The sequence below is a fragment of the Notamacropus eugenii genome, chromosome 4 (genome assembly GCF_028372415.1).
Source record: "Notamacropus eugenii isolate mMacEug1 chromosome 4, mMacEug1.pri_v2, whole genome shotgun sequence".
Classification (NCBI taxonomy): domain Eukaryota; kingdom Metazoa; phylum Chordata; class Mammalia; order Diprotodontia; family Macropodidae; genus Notamacropus; species Notamacropus eugenii.
The window spans coordinates 434,016,311-434,035,542 of record NC_092875.1 but is presented as its reverse complement, the minus strand read 5'-3'; the positions used below and the strand labels follow the sequence as shown (position 1 = coordinate 434,035,542).

Genomic DNA, 19,232 nt, shown 5'->3' with positions numbered 1-19,232 from the left:
CTTAACTTAAAAAAACACTTTATTGCTAAAAAAATGCTAACTATCATCTGAGACTACAGTGAGTCATAAACTTTTTTTGCTCTGATCAGGGTGGTGTCTGTTGAAGGTAGGGATGACTGTGGCAATTTCTTAAAATAAGAAAACAATGAAATTTGCCCCAACAATTGACCCTTCCTTTCACTTGAATACTTAGAGACCATTAGAGGGTTATTAATTGGCCTTCTTTCAATATTGTTGTCTTAGGGAATGGAGGAGGTGGGAAACCAAGGAGAAGGAGAGAGACTGGGAATGGCCAGTCAGTACAGCAGTCAGAACACAGGTAACATTTATTAAGTTTGCCGTTTTATATGGATATAGTTCATAGTGCCCCTAAACAATTATAATAGTAACATCAATGATCACTGATCACAGGTCACTGTAACAGATATAATAGCAATGAGAAAGTTTGAAATATTGTGGGAATTGCCAAAAGTGATACAGAGACACGATGTGAGCACATCCTGCTGGGAAAAAAAATGGCACCAAGAGGCTTACTAGACTCAGGGTTGCCACAAACCTTCGATTACAAAAAAAACAACACAATACCTACACAGTTCAATAAAGTAAAGCACAGTAAAATGAGGTATGCCTGCACTATTATAATAACCTGCTGTTGGTCTCCCTGCCTCAAGTCTCTTAGTACTCCAATCCATCATACATTCAGCTGTCAAATTGTTCTTCCTAAAGTGCAACACTCACTATGTCACAGCTTCTGATCACTAAATTCCCTATATTTCCTAATATGTCCCTCCCTAATAGATCAAATATAATGCCCTCCATTTGACTTTCAAAGCCTTTCATAAACTGGCCTCTTCCCACTCTTCTTACATCTTTCTCTCGTCTGTGCACTCTGAGATCCAGTTATATTGGTCCACTTCTTACTGGAATACAATGCTCAGTCTCTGGATTGAGTGTTTTCACCCATCTGGAATTCTCTCCCTCCTCATTTTTGCCTCCTAGCTTCTCTGTCTTCCTTGAAGTCTCAGCTAATGTCCTATCTTCTGTAAGAAGCCTTTCTGAGTTCTCCTCAATCTTAATGCAGTCCCTCTGAGATTATCTCCCCCACCCTCCATTTATCCTATGTATATAATATATGTATATATTACATATATACACATACATACATACATACATATCTCACTTGTAATAATTGTTTGCACGCTGTCTTCCCCATTAGTCTTTGAGGTCCTTGAAAGCAGGGACTTACTTTTGGTTTGGGGGTTTGTTTGGGCTTTTTGCCTTTCTTTGTATCCTGATCACTTGGCAGATTGTCAGGCATATATTAGATACTTAATGAATGATAGCTGAGGATTCTCCTACCTCAAATATTCCGGGAGGATTTTGTCTGGATATCTTCTTTGCCTTATCACTCTCTGCCTTATAGCATGTGAAGGGGGAGATATTTAGACAGATGTCTCCAGCATTTTCAGCCTTCTCAAGCTAGCAATATGATTTTTTGCATATAACAGAGCAGAATGATAGAGAGAAGCTAAAGCAGTAATCCTTCGGTTCTTTTTCCATTTAAGAAAGTAAAATCTAGAGCAGATTTACCTATCCGGGGAGATGCTGATAAAATCCAAGAATTAAAATGGGTTTTTGATCATATCAGGTGAGTGTTAAACTAAGAGACTCAAGGGAGTCAATGGGGGCAGGGGGGAATGGTAGTTGATAGAAGAGTTCAGAAAAGAATTAAAAATAACAGTTCTAAAAACAATTCAAATAGCTGACTTGATTTTAGCTTCAGTCTTTGTTTTCTTTTAATGTACCATAGCCAAGGGGGAAAGTTTCTTAGGCACTGGCTGAGAGGGCTGACCAACTATAGATGTAGCCTTCTTTATAGTGAAACATTTTCTCTTTTGTAGATAATCATGTTACTTCCAGAAGTAGCTGGAGAACAGAGCAGCAGGTGGCCCTGAAGATAACAGATCAACTAAAAATTCTAGAAGAGCCTAACAGAGAAGGTAGAAATAAGAGTGAGAGAAAGGTTTACTAAACACAGCATCCCCAGTAGATGGTGGATATGATATTAAGTTGCCAGGCCTAGAGGCCTGAGGGCTACCCGAGTCTTACCTTACCTGTCCCAGGTCTTCGGTTGGCCAAACCGGATAAACGTATGAGAGAAGAGACTTTCCGGAGTCGAACAAGGGTTAGGCTTTATTCAGGGTCCTGGTTACATGTGCAGGGGGAATTCTTCCTTAGGAGGGAGCGAGGAATCTCCCAAGGAGGCAAAGATCTTATAATAAGAGATTGGAAGTAGAAGTGTAAGTGGGGAGAGAGAGGGAGGGGAGAGCGAAGAGAGGAAAAACGGAGCCTTCTGTCATGTAACGACCCCTCCTGAGCTAAGAGAGCCTTCAGGCTTTCCTGATCCTAATTAAGCTCTCCCGCCACATAGTTTGCACCTGAATACCGTGCCTGTTAGATAACAATAGGTGTGCCCAGATCCGGGACAGTCTCAAGGGGGATGCTCCTCCCATCACGTTTCTCACGGGAAGAGGCGGAAATACAAGAGATTGCTTGGTCTCACTCCTCGATTCCCTGCTGTTATCTGGGGGGCCTCATGAGAACTCTAAGATTTAGAAGTTCCCACCTTTACCCACCCGAGACTGTCCACATGGAATTGAGCTTCCATCCCTAGCATTAAGTGAGCTGAAGATAACTGGATAATTGAAGACAAGTTGCCGCAGAGTTGTAACACCCAATAGTAAGAATAGAAATCTTCACCAAGAAGCAAATGAGATACGTCAAACAGGGAAAGTAACACTTGGGAAAGAGAAAATTCTGGCAGAAAGCAACAGAATAGGTTCTGTACTCTATAGTCCGTATTATAATTTCATACAGCTGAAAAGCTAACAGATGATATAGTAGTATTGAAAGAATCATCCAAATTCAGCTTTTAAAAAATATTAGCACTTATTACCATTGTGCTGTACATTAAATAGACTACTTTTATGTGTATTGTGCTCATAAGCACGCATGAAAGTTTCATTAATTGACTAATTTTCATCAGCTATCAACATATGGTCTACAAAAATGAAATCTCAAAATCTCAGTCCATTTGAGTCAGAAACAAATAATTTAATTTTCTTCTAGGTCTTTTTTATATATTTAATATCATCAGCCATGGCACTCCACCTCATCACTCCCATCTGTCCCTCCCATTGGAAGGTGAAGCCATGGATTTTAAAACTCCATTTAAGGAAGGAACTCAGCTTAGAATATCTCATTTCTCACCCAGTTATACTACTTTAGCAGTTCTCTGACTTTTTCCATCAATGTCCCTTGGTCAAGTACGTTACCTCCCTCCTCCCTCACATCACCTCACCTTTCAGTTTTTCAGCTTTCTTTTGTCTTCTGGTACCTTAAAATTATAAGCTTCTTGAGGGCCAGGGCTATATTTATTTTTTTTGTTTGTTTTTAGTAAATACTTATTGACTGACTTGTTGATGGAGAGGGTGAATTGGCCAAGTATTGACTCCACTTGGTAGGGTACAAATCTTGGCCCTACTTAATTTTGCTCAAGTACAGATGACATCAACAGGCTTTGGCAACAAATCTGCTATGGGGGTAAGGCATATTAAGGATGACACCTAGGATGTGAGCCTGGGGGACTGAGAGCTTGGTGTTGTCCTAGACAGTAATAGGGAAGTCGGGAAGGAGGAAGGGCTTAGGGGGAAGTGATAATAAGTTCAGTTAAGGTTGTGTTTAGTTTATGTTGTCTGAAAGGTAATTGGAAATGTGAGATTGGAGGTCAGCAGAGAGGCTGGGGCAGGAGAGGTAGATTTCGAGAATCATCAGCATAGAGATGGTCATTAAATCCATGGGTGCTGAAGAGATTACCCAGTGATATAAAAGGAGTATAAAGGGAGAAGGGAAGAACGTCCAGGAGTAGACCCTGTTAGATACCTTCAGTTAGAGGATTTGATGTGGATGAGGATCCTGCAAAGCAGACCAAGGAGGATTTAATAGGAAGTAGGAGAACTAGGAGGTTATGTGCCAACAAATTAGAAAAAGGGTATTAAGAAGAAGATGGTGATCAACCGTGTCAGAAGTTACAAAGAGATCAAGGAGGATGAGGATGGAAGGAAGGACACTGAATTTGGCATTTAAGAAATCATTGGTAATTTTGTAAAGAGCAGTTTCAGTGGAATAATTACGTCGGAAGCTGGATTATAACAGGTCAAGAAGAAAGTGAGAAGAGAAAAAGTGGGAGCACCTATTGTAGATAGGTTGAGTTTACACAACTAATTAATAACAAAGCTGGGACTAGAAGCTAGGCTTTCTTTTCCTTTTCTGAATTAACATAGTTGTACTTCCCTTAATGTATTTTCACATTCTATTACATATTTGTGATGTCTTATCTCACATGAGATAATATAGGTAAAATGTCCTGCCACTCTGAAAATGTGGTGTCAATTATTATTTTCTCCCCTGAGCAGGAAGCGTTTCATTCTACGTATACCCTACTTATGTGTCTTGCACAGAAGACATGCTTAAGGGATATTTGCTAGGTTATCTATCACACAAGTTCTTACTCAAATCACGTTTTTATTAATGGCTTCTTTCTTGAGGGCTAACATATAACAATGTCGTTTGTTGAATGTGACAAACTGCTAAATCAGGCTTGTCTTTAAACTATTAAGTGCCCAAGGCTCTTGCTAGGCTTCTTTTTTTTTTTTTGAAGTAACCTGTTGATGGAATGAATGTTGTACTTAAAGAAATGGTGAAGGGGGCTAGTTTGAAAGAAAGCTGAAAGGACTTGTAAGAATCGGTACAGAAAATGAAGTAAGCAGATCCAGAACCATTTATACAATAATAATATTGTGAGTACAACTTTAGGAGACTTAGGAACTCTGTTCGGAATTCCTCCAGAATTGTGGATAAACGGTTCTGAACTTAGAATCAGAAAAATCTGAGTTCAAGTCTTGCTTCAGATACTTAGGAGCTGTGTGATTCTGGGCAAGTCATTTAACCTCTTTCTGCCTCAGTTTTCTCATCTGTAAAATGGGGAAAACTACAGCAATTAACTCCCAGAGCTGTTATGAGGATAATATTGAAGAAAATCTGTAAAACACTTAGAAAACCTTTAAGTACTATACAAATGCAATGATGATGATGATGGCGATGGTGATAAAGAAACATACTATGCACTCCCCAACAGATGAAAGACTCCATGGAAATAAGGCAATTTGTTTTGCTTGCTTATGCACATTATAAAAGTTTTGCTTTTCTTTCTTTTTCAGTGAAATCAGGGGAGAGAGAAAAAAAGGTGGATTTTTGTTGGCCAAAATTTTTAATTTGAAATTAAGTAAAATGACAAGCAAAACAAAGCAACTTGTTACAGCATCAAGGATTGTTAAATCAATAAGTTATTTGGGAATTGGAGTCTCTGAAAAGGCACAATGGACAAATAGTGGGATATCGATGAACATCCTCTATGAGTACTGATTTGCATGAACCCAGTGGGGCTTGTTCTGTTCCATTTTAGGTCATTTCCCCACAATACCAGTTAAGTGAGACTATAGCAGACTGCGCTGCATTTCTTTTTTTCAAGAAGTTTATTATTTCTAGCATAAGTGTCACAGAACAAGAGTTGCTTGTCTTTCATAGAGGTGAAAGAACAAAATTAACCCCATGAACTTTAAAAAGATTTTGAAGGTTCAGAAAAGGATCAATATGCATTTTACTCTTCTTAACAGGTTCCTAATATTCAATCTAACCTGACCATCTCTAGAATCATCTCTTAACAAAGCTCAGTGAAAATATTAATGGGACCCAAGGACCCCAGCTTCTGGGATAAGAACTCACTGTTTGACAAAAACTGCTGGGAAAACTGGATAACAGTGTGGCGGAAATTAGGCATAGACCCATACCTGACACCGTACACAAGAATAAAGTCCAAATGGGTACATGATTTAGGTATAAAGATTGATACCATGAATAAACTGGAGAAGCAAGGAATAGTGTATTTATCAGATCTATGGAGAAGGGAAGAATTTTTAACTAAAGGAGAGATAGAAAGCATTATGAAATGCAAAATGGATAACTTTGATTACATTAAACTGAGAAGTTTTTGCACAACCAAACCCAATGCAACCAAAATCCGGAGGGATGTAGTAAATTGGGAAAGAATTTTTACAGCTAAGCTCGGGGATAAAGGCCTCATTTCTAGAATATATAGAGAACTGACTCAAATGTATAATCATATAAGTCATTCCCCAATTGATAAATGGTCAAAGGATATGAACAGGCAATTTTCGGAAGAAGAAATTAAAAGATATCTATAATCATATGAAAAAATGCTCTAAATCATTATTGATTAGAGAGATGCAAATCAAAACAGCTCTGAGGTACCACATCACACCTGTAAGATTGGCAAACATGACAGAACAAGAAAATGATAAATGCTGGAGAGGATGTGGGAGAGTTGGAACACTAATTCATTGTTGGTGGAGCTGCGAGCGCATCCAACCATTCTGGAGAGCAATTTGGAACTATGCCCAAAGGGCTACAAAAATGTGCATACCCTTTGACCCAGCAATATCGCTACTAGGACTGTATCCCCAAGAGATCATAAAAATGGGAAAGGGTCCCACATGTACAAAAATATTTATAGCAGCACTTTTTGTAGTTGCCAAAAACTGGAAGTCAAGGGGATGTCCATCAATTGGGGAATGGCTGAATAAATTATGGTATATGAATGTAATAGAGTACTATTGTGCCATAAGAAATGATGAACAAGAAGACTTCAGAGAGGCCTGGAAGGACTTATATGACCTGATGCTGAGTGAAAGGAGCAGAACCAGGAGAACTTTGTGCACAGCAACGACCACAGTGTGCGAGAGTTTTTTCTGGTAGACTTGGAATTTCGTAATAGCGCAAGAACTTCTTAAAAAAAAAAAAATCCCAATGGTGGTTCTCAAGGCAAAATGCCTTCCACACCCAGAGAAAGAAATATGGAAGTCATTCGCAAAATGTAGCAGATCATGCTTGTGTATATGTATGTTTTTGTGTATCATGTTTTGATTTGTTATATGATTTCTTTCATTTATTTTAGTCCGACTACATAGCATGACTATAGTGAAAATATACTCAATAGGAAAGTATATGTAGAACCTATACAGAATTGTATGCAGTCGTGGGGAGGGAGGGGGGTAGTGGGGGGTAGGTGCGGAGGGGTTAAAATCTCAATTGTATGGCAGTGATTGTTAAACATTAAAAAATAAAAAAGAAGAAAAAAAAAGAAAATATTAATGGGATCTTAGGATCTTAGTATAGCCTCTTCATTTCAGAGAGGGTAACTAACATCGAGAATTTACCCAAGTTCACACAGGTGAAAGCAGAGATGGGATATAAACCTTTTCTTCTAACTCCAAATGCAGCTAGTGACATTACAGCTACAGTACAGCTGAATAAATGACTATGTATTTAATGAGTCCTTGGTAATAGTTATTAGTTCTACATTAGGTACTGGGAAAGATGGTACAAATGAATCCAATGAACTTCAACAAACATTGAGTACCTACCACAACGAAAGCACTTTGTACTAAGCTCTGGCAATATAGACGAAAACAGAAATTAGTTTAGTACTCTAGAGCTTACATTCAACTTCCTATCAATGTGCTGTCCATAAATGCCCTGTGAGGTCTGTCAGGCTGGAGGGCTATTTCATCAGGAATGTTATAGGAAGGATTCTTATTTTGGGAAGGCAACTTACATGACATCAAAGTTTCTTTCCAACTCATGATTTAAAGTTACCTCTTCAAAAAATTAATAAGTCTTATCTTTGAGAAGCAAGTTACCTACTCAGTCTGAAGGTATAATTGTACACACTGAGACTGAGCATGGTGAGATATTGGTTTTACAAAAACTTACGCAAATTGGAGATTTGGATAGAATTTAGGCTACGAGATTCATTTCAAGACTAATAATTATAGAGGGTATTTCACTGATAAACTGCTTACTATAGCTCCACCAAGCAAGCTATTATTTTCTTTTCACTACTGGTTTCACTGGTTTTTCTAAGGGAAAAAAAATAAACAAAAATTTATTAGGATGGCATTTGTCAGAAAGCTGAACCTGTTTCAGTGTTCTGCCTAGTGTTTGAAGAATTAAATGGCCACTAGCTGACAACTGTACATTGCTTGCTGATATATACAGTACAAATACACACTGAACAAGTTTTTCCAACAAAGTTGGCCTAAATTTTCCAAAACATTCCTTTGGGAAGTGACAGTAGAGGAAAAGTAATGCATTAGAAACTTCGAACTGGTGTCAGATCTTAAGATAAAAAGAACTGCAGTCTCAATTTTTGTTACACATGTTCTCCTGTAGTTAGTATCTTAACATCCCACAGACTGGGAGAAAACAAATGGATTTATAAACTTCCCAAGGGCACACGTTTCATCCTGGTTCCCCTGCTCTTCCCATTCTCACAGTCTCTTCAAAGTGGTGGGGATTTGCATTTGATTTACAAATACAAATGACTTTGAATCATGGAATTTCAATTAGAAATTATCTTGTCCTCAAAATTTTCCTAGCACCCCTGTAGTCCGGGGAAGTAGGTATTGAATATTTAAGATACACCGCAGTTGTTATGTGGTTGCTATACACACAGAGGTGCAGAGGGATGTAACAAATCTGGGAAATTGCTCCTCAGTCTCTGAAGAATGACAAATAATTCCACGTGCAATACTAACTTTTCATATCATAACTGCAAACAGTTTAAAAATATCTTTTCCTTCAAGATTTTTCCTCAGTACTACTGGAATTTCCTAACAGATTTTCCTCTGCTTCTACCATATAACTTGATAAATGGATAATTCTAATAGGCAAAATGTCAGCTGGGTTTTTCTCCTCTCAAAATGAACTGCCAAGGCAGATGTCATATAAATTTTAATTATCCATTGACTATAACCCACACAGCAATAAAACCCCTGTTAAATATTCCTCAAATGTGATCATTAGGGATCAGAGGACAACATCAGAAACCTAGTCCAGCTCCCTATTCTCAATAGCAAGCAGCATGTATGAATACCATCTTTTTTCCACTTTAAAAATAACAGGAATATTCAAATTTTAAATAACTCATTTTCGTTTTGGTCATATTATCAATGGAAAAATGACAATTAATTAATACTCCTTGTTCACTTGCTATGAATGTGCAAGTTCTAGCATTCTACAAAGGCAGGAACTGATCAGTGCACTTGGTAGGCACAGTTACTTACATCGTCACTGCGTACATTACGCAGCTACCTTATTGAGAAGAGCTATACTGCTCAGACTAAGAACCCAAGACAAGACACATGTCACCTGACAGAAGCGTAAGATTATCGATCAGAACCCAGGTAGAATTTATTTTAAATTAGAAAAGATGAATCAAATGTAAAAAAAAAAAAATGACTAAGCCATAACATCAAAACCCAATTGAAAGAATATCAAAAGTTTTCCCAAATGCTAGAGAGGTTTTGCTATTCCTAACTAAAACTTTTAGTTCTACACTTAACTTCCTTGAGAAAGTTTTCTGTTTAATGGGCAAGTTGGTCAGAGGGGCTTCAGTTAAAATGATTATGGCTGTATTTTCCCAAGGCAGCTTTTACTCCTATCCACAGTTCTAAATGTCCTTTATTTTACTCTCTTAGCATGAGAAAACATCAGGATTTCAGCTTGGTACTTTAAGTTATGTCAAGAAGACATGTTTATTTGTAGTATTAAAACTCCCCATTAAGTGAAACATTTTACAATTACCTATAAACATTCATTTAAAACTATTTACAATTTGTATTACGGAAGATTTGCAAATTGTACCCAATTAAGTTATAGAAAAGTTACATAAACAATATAGGTGTGATGTCCAACCCTTTACAAATATGAAAAATCACTACCACTGGGTTATCAAATTGTCAAGTATAAATAGTATGAGGTCAGCAATATGTAAGATGAGGCACTTTAACAATCACCCAAAAAGGTACTTGTGTACACAACTATAACACAAATAGTTCTTAATATTCACCTTGTCCTAAACTTCAGAAGTGATTCATTGGAGATCCTCTACATAGTCTTGCATGCCTTCTATCCCTTGGCTCTCTGCCTCTACTTCACCCAAGGCAACACAGCTAGGAAGTACCTAAGAAATACAGGCATCACTATAGTCCATTTAATATGTAACAGTACATAAAAATGAGAACCTTCTACTGGTACATGTTTCATGAAATAAACGTTAGGCTTTCTGTATGATTTACACCCAGAAAGTAATATATTTAAACATATTAATCTCCCAACGTCAAAATCAAACCTATTTCTAGACAAAACAGAATCTCTACTCTGCTCCTAGATACATCCCCAAAAGCCAGACTGATATTACTCAGTTATTTTTAATATATATATATATATGTGTGTGTATATATATATACATGTGCCATGTGTATTCTTATATAGTCATTCAGGGATATTTTTAAAGTAAATTTACCAATGCTTTTAAGACTACAGCTCAAGATGACATCAAACTTTGATTCCTCGGAGATACCTGCCCCAGTTCACCAAATTGTTTCTGAAGCATCCTTTAAGTGAATATACATACTTGCCTATTTCAGCCTCCCTTTGTTATTTACCCCTGAACCATCATCTCTACAACTGTATTGTATATTTAGGTAGTGAACACAATGAATATTTGTTAAATGAATGAAATAACAGAAATAACTTTATTTAATGACACTAAAAGACTTTTAATTTCAAGTACTATATTTTTACCTAATGATTAATGTCCATATAGCCACAATAAATGAAACGGTGACTCACAAATGATTCAGAAGGGATAAAAATCTTGGTGTGGTATATGATTAGATCTAGGAATTTTCAGTCCTATTATCTAATAGTTTGCAGGTAACATTTGTACACAGTTGAATCTTCAGTCTATGCAAAAGATCGTGTAAAATTCCTACTTCCCTAGATAACCAACTGTTCTTTAATAAAAATATTACATAATACAAACATGGGCACTTCAAAATCTATTCTTTCTAGTCCCTTGCATTTCAATATTTATTGTATTAAACTAATATTTCCTCAAAAACAGATAACTCTCCATTATGACAATTTCTCAACTTTAGAAAGTCAACTGTCAGCCAGTACATCACTGGATATATTAAGTCTCCTAACATCAGAAGCCAGAAAATTTCAAAACTAATGGAAAGTAAATATTCTTACATACTTAAAATGACAAAAATTAAATTTGGCAAAAGTAATGACTTTTATTTACAAATACATGTATCAAGATTACAATAGAAACACTAGTGAAACCATCTGAACAAAAGCAATGATTTATTGGTAATGGCATTAAAGGAAACATTGACAGTCTCTGGCTAGGGTCAAGCAATTATCCAGGAGCCGTAGATAAAAGTGAAGATCCATTTTGATTGCAATAAGGTCTTTCCAGTGTCTTCTGCATCTTAATGGCTTTCTCCTTTCTTGCCAACTACCTAGAAAGAAAGAAAAGGAAGTCTGAATGCATAATTTGATTTGGAATTGTGCTATTTTAAAAAATACAAACAAAACCAATCTCCTCCCCCAAAAAAACTGTTAATTTTTTATCACTGCATCTTTTTGGCATGCAATCTATTTTCAGAGATGGAGCAAACTGTGACACCCTAGTCACTAAGTTCCCAAGACTACCAAGGAATAAATGGAATACATGCAGGCTTTTTCTGGTTTTACCACACAATTTTCCAAGCAAGGATGACAGTTTAGAAAAGTAAACAAAAAGCTCCTATATGAGTGAAGCCGAATATATTTTTCATACTTTTAAAAAATTTTAATTAAGTGCCTATTGAAAAAAGTTTGAAGTTAACAGTATGCTAAATCCATCTCTTCATGCTATTGACAGGTTTCTAAATTTCTTCTACAATGTACAAACATGCAATAAAAAGACGATCAAAAACAACTAATTTCTGCAGCAGGGAGAGATGCTGTTTTCCTTAATGCACACTGCTTTCTACTAGATTTAATTGTTTTCAGGTGGATCTGGCATACTGACTTCAATAAAAATATAAAGTTATAAAAATGTAAGTAAAATCTGGTTTCTGCCAAAAGTTCTACAAAGCCTATTTTTGAATTAAAACATAACATTTGCATCCTAATAGCACAATCTTAAAAACTGCATTTTAACAGCAGAAATAGGTAAATATAAAATGCACTACAATTCACCAATTACAAACTGTCTCCTGACAACAGCAATTTGTATCATGCAACAGTCATGCCAAGTCACCGATATACAGGCTGTCCCAAAAATCTTAGTGCAGTTTTAAGCTATTAAACCTTAACTTTATTTCTTATCACATTAAGCTTTGTATTAAGACTTTTGAGATATCCTATATATGAAAAATATAAAAGGTAAAGAATACAGCTTAGCCTAACACAGTGAGGGCCTAAAGTTCAGAATGCCATCTACTGCTTCAAAGGTTATTTATAGGTTTAAGGGCCCAACCAGATGATCTCTCAGATCCCTCTTTGGCTCTAGTATTCTAGAACTCTAAATGCTGATTTTTCTTCTATAAAGCAGAAATTATTCTAATGATTAACAAAACTGGACTTTTAATTCCAGAAAGAACTACACCAAGAAATTTTAAAAACAAATAGGAGCATACAGAGTTTTAAGAATAGGGAATGGAGAAAGAAGTAAAGAGTGTTTAAGAACTATCGGGGTGATGAAAGAGATTAAATTCTATCAAGAAATAATTTAAACTGATGATTAAAAGCATTTATTCTTTACTTGTATTATTGTGGCAACAAGCACAACAGTGAGCTTTTGGATTACGCAAACAACAAAACAAAAAAAACACCTCACTAATATATTAAATATTAAAATGTTAGCAGATGTGTAACAGTGAAGATACAAATCTGCATACTGGATTCACAGGTTGATACCTCTCAACTTGCCAATGTGTATTCTCTGTAAAAAAAAGAAATTAAGCATCCCAGTACATTTGGATTTCCCACCCCCAAGCCCTAAGGATTTTTTCTCTGTCTCTGAGCCCACACATCACTACTCCAGTGACTAACAACATCTAGGGTACATCAATACTGGGTGTTACAGATTTAGTTTTTTGAAAATTCAGACTGCTTCTCTTTCATTATTTACCCTTATCCTACTATCTAGCCCTGAATTTTCTGTTATGCTGATTTACAATTCTGTAAGTTTAAAACACACCTAAGTTAAATCAAAATCAAAAAATGAATAAATAAATAACTGCCTCTTCAAAGCCTTCTAGTCTATCAGGATACAAAATCAATCAGCAATGAAGTAGTATGCACCTTCTTCCCCTGTCCTCCAACCCTCAAGGCCTACCCAAAATTATCATGTGAGTACAAAAGAACCTGAAAATGCTATCATGAGTTAAGCAACATTTAATTTGCTAAATGAAACCAACTAAAATATACATGATATCCTAAAGCAAAAACTTACACAGCCTTCAGGACTGATTATTTCATAGCACATTAATTTAGTGAATATAAAAATTAAGTAGAAATGTACTTGAAATCGTAATTCAAAGTACAACTTCTTAAAAATGCTTTATGAAATTAAGTACAAAACAGCACAAAATTAAAAATTAACAGAAAGCAATATAAGACATATGGTATGCTGAATAAATAAAAGCACTTAGTTGTAAAGAAAACAAAATTAATAGCCCAAGTGAGAGAAATGACTAAGGTGGGAATTGCAGAGAGATGGTTGATGAAATATGGATCCAAGAAGGCTGATCCAGATGATAGGAGCTGTAGAGAAGGCTCTTGCACCAGCAATGGTGATACTGTGGAAAGGGTGAGAGCAGACAGGTGCTAGATGAGCAGAGAAGCAAGGAAGGGAGTAGAGTGGGACAAGATCAATCTTTACATTACTTCATTTAAAAAAATCTTCTGTGTTTTTAGTTCATTTGAGTTGGATTAATCAGCTGAAAAATAAACAGACAAAAGTGTTACGAAAATAGCTGGCAAATGTCAGTGGCCAATTTAGAGAATAAGGGGAAGTATAGTTTCATTACAGCTAAAAAAAACCTTCTTGGTTTTTTATATGAGTGTCATTCCCACACAGAAATAGAGACAGAAGAAGCACCTCCATCTTTGCTCATTTTGAAAAACCTATTTTTTGCTCATTTAAAGATAATTACAAGTTTTGGTTTTAATAAAAAGCAGTAAAACTAAGCAATATACCTAAATAGTGTATTTTAGCACCAAAAAAACCCCACTCTACTTCCCCAGATTTTAGACCTCAAGCTCTGTCATACTACAGAACACTGGAGATTTTATATTTTATTTTTCTCTCAAGTTAAAATTCATAAAAACAATCCTGCCTCTCTGGATACATATTAAAAACTAATTGTAATGACTACTGTGACAATCCAATTTGTAATCAATAATGGTAATTTTACCCACTCTTTATTTTAAATCAATTCTTATGTAGCCTAAGAAATCACATGATGGCATGTGGGAATTGGGGGAGAGAGTTCTAAAGTTAAAAAAATCACATTCAAATATCCACTCTTCAACATTACTTGAACTTCAGTCACCTTAAAGATACAACCTTAGCAACATGAGAGTCAACTCTCTACCCCATCCTAAAGATAACAAAACTCAAAGATTATATTTTCTGCTCTTCAAAAATATTATATAACAAAATATTCACTGCTATTTGCTTTCTACATACATTAAATATTTCTTCACTATACTGAACAGAACTGCCTAGGTTAATTTTAACTTGACCTGAAAAATAAAAAGTTTTATTAATAAGCCCATTTACATTTGGTCTGAGTAAACAAAAAAAGGACAAAAACGTTATACTTCTGACCTAGTCAGAAAGCCTCATGCTTTCCTCATTCCATGCCTTTGCTTATGCCATTTATTCCAATTTATAAAAGCCCATGGGGCAGTGGCTGCTGCTTGTGTATCTCCTCCAGTGTTTTGCAAGCACACAAGTATTTGTTGAATGAATGACATGGCCTCCCTCCCATCACAACTAAATGGATTGGCTGAAGTTCCATTACCTTGCCATGAAGGCTTCCCAAAGAATCTTTCTCTTGTGAACTTACAGCCCTGGTTGCACATGCTACTACCTACCGGTCTCTATATCAGTCTTGTAGTACCTTCGTGACATTTCCTTCATTACCGCTGATTAGGTAATTTTCCAAATGTCTTATTTAATTTTCTAAGTATTTATATCTCTGCCTCCCTCACTGGACCAGAAATTGTTAGCTGACAGGAAATGTTCTAGATGTCATCTTTATCTCCAGTAGTTAAGCAGTTATGTAAAGAGCAGGCGTTGTTTCATACTAAAACTCAATTTTAAAACATAAGCATTTCTTACCCTATAGAATGTCAACTATCAATTCTAAAGAAATCAAATAAACAAGTGTCGTAAAATCCCTACTTTTTAACGGATATTTTGCTTTCAACCAACTGAACTGATATTACATACACCACTAAAAAATCTTTGCTAAACGCAACAAAATGACTACAAGAAGAAAAAATTAACCTAGGTTTCAAAAGAAAAATAAGTGCATGCGATATTTACTAAGTTCGAACAGGGAGTCCATTCTTATCAGCTCAACATGCTACCTACTAGAGAGGAGGGAAGGAGGGAAAAACAAGCAACAAAGTGTGAAGACTATAAGACAACTTAAATAACAAGCACGTTAAGCACATGGATGAGATAAATGTACAGCAAAGCTACTAGAACGGACAGGCACCACAACTCAAGGACAGCATATGGCAACACTTCGCTGGCCATCCTGAAGCAGGCAGGTCCTGAACTGGTCTTAAAATAAGAGATTCGGCAAGCGATAACAAAAGGTGACTAGACTAACGTGAGGGACAACGAAAGTGAATGCATAAAGACCAGGAAGATATGACTGTAATAAATACAAGTAAGGAAAATGAGTATCAATAGATGGGAGATGAAAGGTAAAAAGTATATATGAAGTTTATGTGTGAATATATAAAAAAAAAATCTATGAAATCAATTGTCAATATAAACTGTGGTGAAGGAGATGAGGAACAATTACATGGGGTGAGCCAGAAAATTAGAAAAATAGAAACACAAACATATGCCTTTTAACAGTTATTAATAACCTGCAAAGAGATTATAAGCAAGGACTTTAGGGGAACAGAAAACATTGGAGTACTCCAAAGGAGGCAGAGCACAGCTAAGACCTATTTTAAAAAAGTGTGTTTGGTTGTTTTTTTTTGTTGTTCACATCAAAATTTCCCCATTGGCTAGTTATATTTTGGCCCTTCATTTTATTCAACATATCTAGGCTTTATAGTTATTCCTGCTTGAGATGATCAAGATGGTTCCAGAAAGTTAATCATGCTTTGAACTATGATAATAATACTTGGGAATTTGATACGATAATAGATTTGTAGATTCATCTAATGAGGTCCAGGGAGGTAAACGACGTGTCCCAAGACAGAGCTGACATCTGAATCTAACCCCTCCGACCTTGAATTTGGCGCTCTTTCAGCATCCCACGGCTTTCCACCCAACCCAGCTAAGATATTTATCAATGTTTTCATTTTATGAAGAACAAGTGATTTAATAAAACCATTTACAGAAAAGAATATGAGAATATCCAACTCCTGAACTAACTGGCCTCCTCATCTCCATTCAAGGCTCAGCTCACCTCCTCCCTTTCAGAGAGCTTGACTGATTCCTGGTTGTTAGTGCCTCCCCCTTTCTAGATCCCCACTCCAGTTACATGTATTTATTTTGTATATGCCCTAAATACTTAATCTTTGAACAGATATTAATGCCCAAGAATGTCTCATGTTTGTATTTGCAGTGCCAGAGGCTGGCACATGATAGGTACTTAATAAATGTTTTTGACTGAATAGATGAATTTAGATTTTATGATACTTCTGGTGATGACCAGGTTCCATGCTTATAGAATCCTAAGTTTAAAGTAGTTACTGACCAACTTGTATTAATAAGTTTTCTTATGATTGAGTGATGTATATGTGCTCCACTCTGGAAGGATGTCACTCCCAGAAAAAACTTCCATTTAAGTATCAAACCCTAGGTCCCCAAAGCTACCACATATATTGAGCTGTTAATAAAGGTCAGCTGATATTAAAATATAAGTTGTCTTTTTATAATAAGAATAAATATTATAAAATCTGAAAATTAGATTATAAAGTTCCATCTTGTGAAATACACTCAGTTCACTTTTCTTCTGGAAATGCAATATTTCTGTACGGCAAATTCCTCAAACTTTGTTTTTAAAATATATCTTCAAATAAAATAATAATCAAAATATCTGTACCACTGCCCTTAAATTGTTCACCAAAAGGTGCTACTACGTGGCAGTCAAATATTCCATTTATTCCAACTCCTTTAAGCTCCAAATGCCAGCCACCTTTCCATCCCCTGCAACTTGTCTAAAGCACCTAGCATACCAAAAAGCATTAGATGTTAAAGATACAGCTACTTAATCCAGTAAGGTGCCTTTTAGCTGATGAGACAATACATCTTATTTGATAATATAACTTTAATCCCTACATGGAAACTCAAATTTCACACTGTTCCAGCATAAAAGAGCTGATTGTATCATTTAATAGTAACAAAATAAATGCGCATACGTTTTCTTTAAAGAATAATCATTAGGCTTCACATTTCCTCTAGGAAATTGTTATTCAGAGCAAACTTACTCGTTTGAAGTCATTCATATTTGTTGCTTGAACTGGAGTACCAATAAATGTAAAATAAGAAATTCTTGTTGTTTCTTCTTCACCTTGATTGGATTGAACAAATAACTAAAAGAAGAAAAGAAATTTTTGATGAGCTACATTTACCAATCATTTTTTGATGAACATGCAATAAGTTAGATTTTTTTAATATTTACTAAATAATTTCCTTGAGGTTACATCTAAATTGCACTGCAGCTAAAAATAAATGGAATTAAAGAACAGAAGTAAAATTTAAAGATTGTGTTCCTATGAGTGTACCTTTCAAAGGCCTCCTTATTTCATGGTTTTCATTCACTTAGTTCTTCTAGTTCCCTATTCCGGCTCACGGCACACACACGCACACACACGCACACAGACACACCCACACACCAGTCTTATGCCTTAATAAGCAAACATAACTGTTGATGGGCTGGCAGAATTTCTGATCTCTTCAGAACACACTGCTGAAAGGTTCGTGTCGAACGCATCCTCCCTGAAGGCAGGGGCCATGTTCATCTTTGTCTTTTCATCCACAGTGCACTGGAATATTGTTGTTGTGTAGGCTTTTCAGCGTGGCCTGACATTACAGGTGCTTAAATGCTTGCTGAATTTAACTGATTAAAAATATAACTCTTCAGATGCTTCACAAAGGATCCCGGATCTTCTCATTCTAAATCCTAGGCTACTTGATATTGAAGCTCTTTAAGGCATTTTGAAGAAAAATTACTTGTAAAATAGTGAATTAACTGACAGGGAAAGACCAGTCTTCTTTTTTTTTTTACCTTAGCTTACTCTCTCACTTTATACCAGGAAGCTTATGTCCCAAAGGGCAAAGACAGCCAGAAAACTACAGAAGTCATCTCACTCACATGTGGAAGTTGTTAAAGGCCTCTTCCATCCACTCTCCACTCCCTCCACAAACACTTCATCTAACAACTATACACTGTATTAAATAAAAAGAGGTAACAAATCAGGAATTTCATCCTAAAAAATCTTGGGCAGGGATACTCTCCTGATATATCCTGGGTCACACACAGGTACTGACAATAAGAACTGTTTTAATTGTGCATAAGAATATATCATAGAACTTAGAGTTTAATAAGAGGTTGGAGGGGGCTCCAACTCCAATCCAACATAGGACCTCCCTTCTCCGGTTGTGAATTTTTTGTTTTTGCTTTGATAATTCCAACTCCTGCTTTCTTTTAGATTCACCTGAAGTATATTTAATTTTGTTACAGCCCCTTACATTTACGCATGTCTTTGTTTTTTAGGTGTGTTTCTTGTAACAGACTGGGAGGTCTTATTTCTTATCCAATCTGGCACTCTCATTATACTGAATTATTTAATCCATTCACATTTAAAATTATGTTAGGTTTATATTTCCCTCCATTTGTTTCTAATAGCTTTTTTCTTCCCAAATTGCCTTTTTTGGTTCCTATTCCTTTCTCTTTTTTTAAGGGGGTTGAAGAAGAGGTGAGGCAATCAGG

At 36.0% G+C, this 19,232-nt stretch overlaps 1 protein-coding gene across 2 annotated transcripts in view; it reads right to left on the bottom strand.

Annotated features, from left to right (window-relative positions):
* Window positions 1-10,717: 10,717 nt before the first annotated feature.
* Window positions 10,718-19,232, bottom strand: part of TXNL1 (thioredoxin like 1) — a 42,686-nt gene continuing 34,171 nt past the window's right edge. Inside the window, exons 7-9 of one of the 2 annotated variants that reach the window (XM_072605973.1) lie at window positions 17,728-17,832; window positions 12,936-12,979; window positions 10,718-11,510 (exon numbers count right to left, since the gene is read on the bottom strand). In XM_072605973.1, the coding sequence (XP_072462074.1) occupies window positions 12,941-12,979; window positions 17,728-17,832 (144 nt within the window). In that variant the 3' untranslated portion in view covers window positions 10,718-11,510; window positions 12,936-12,940. The remainder of the gene's footprint in view (window positions 11,511-12,935; window positions 12,980-17,727; window positions 17,833-19,232) is intronic. The other variant, XM_072605975.1, reaches the window with a different exon arrangement.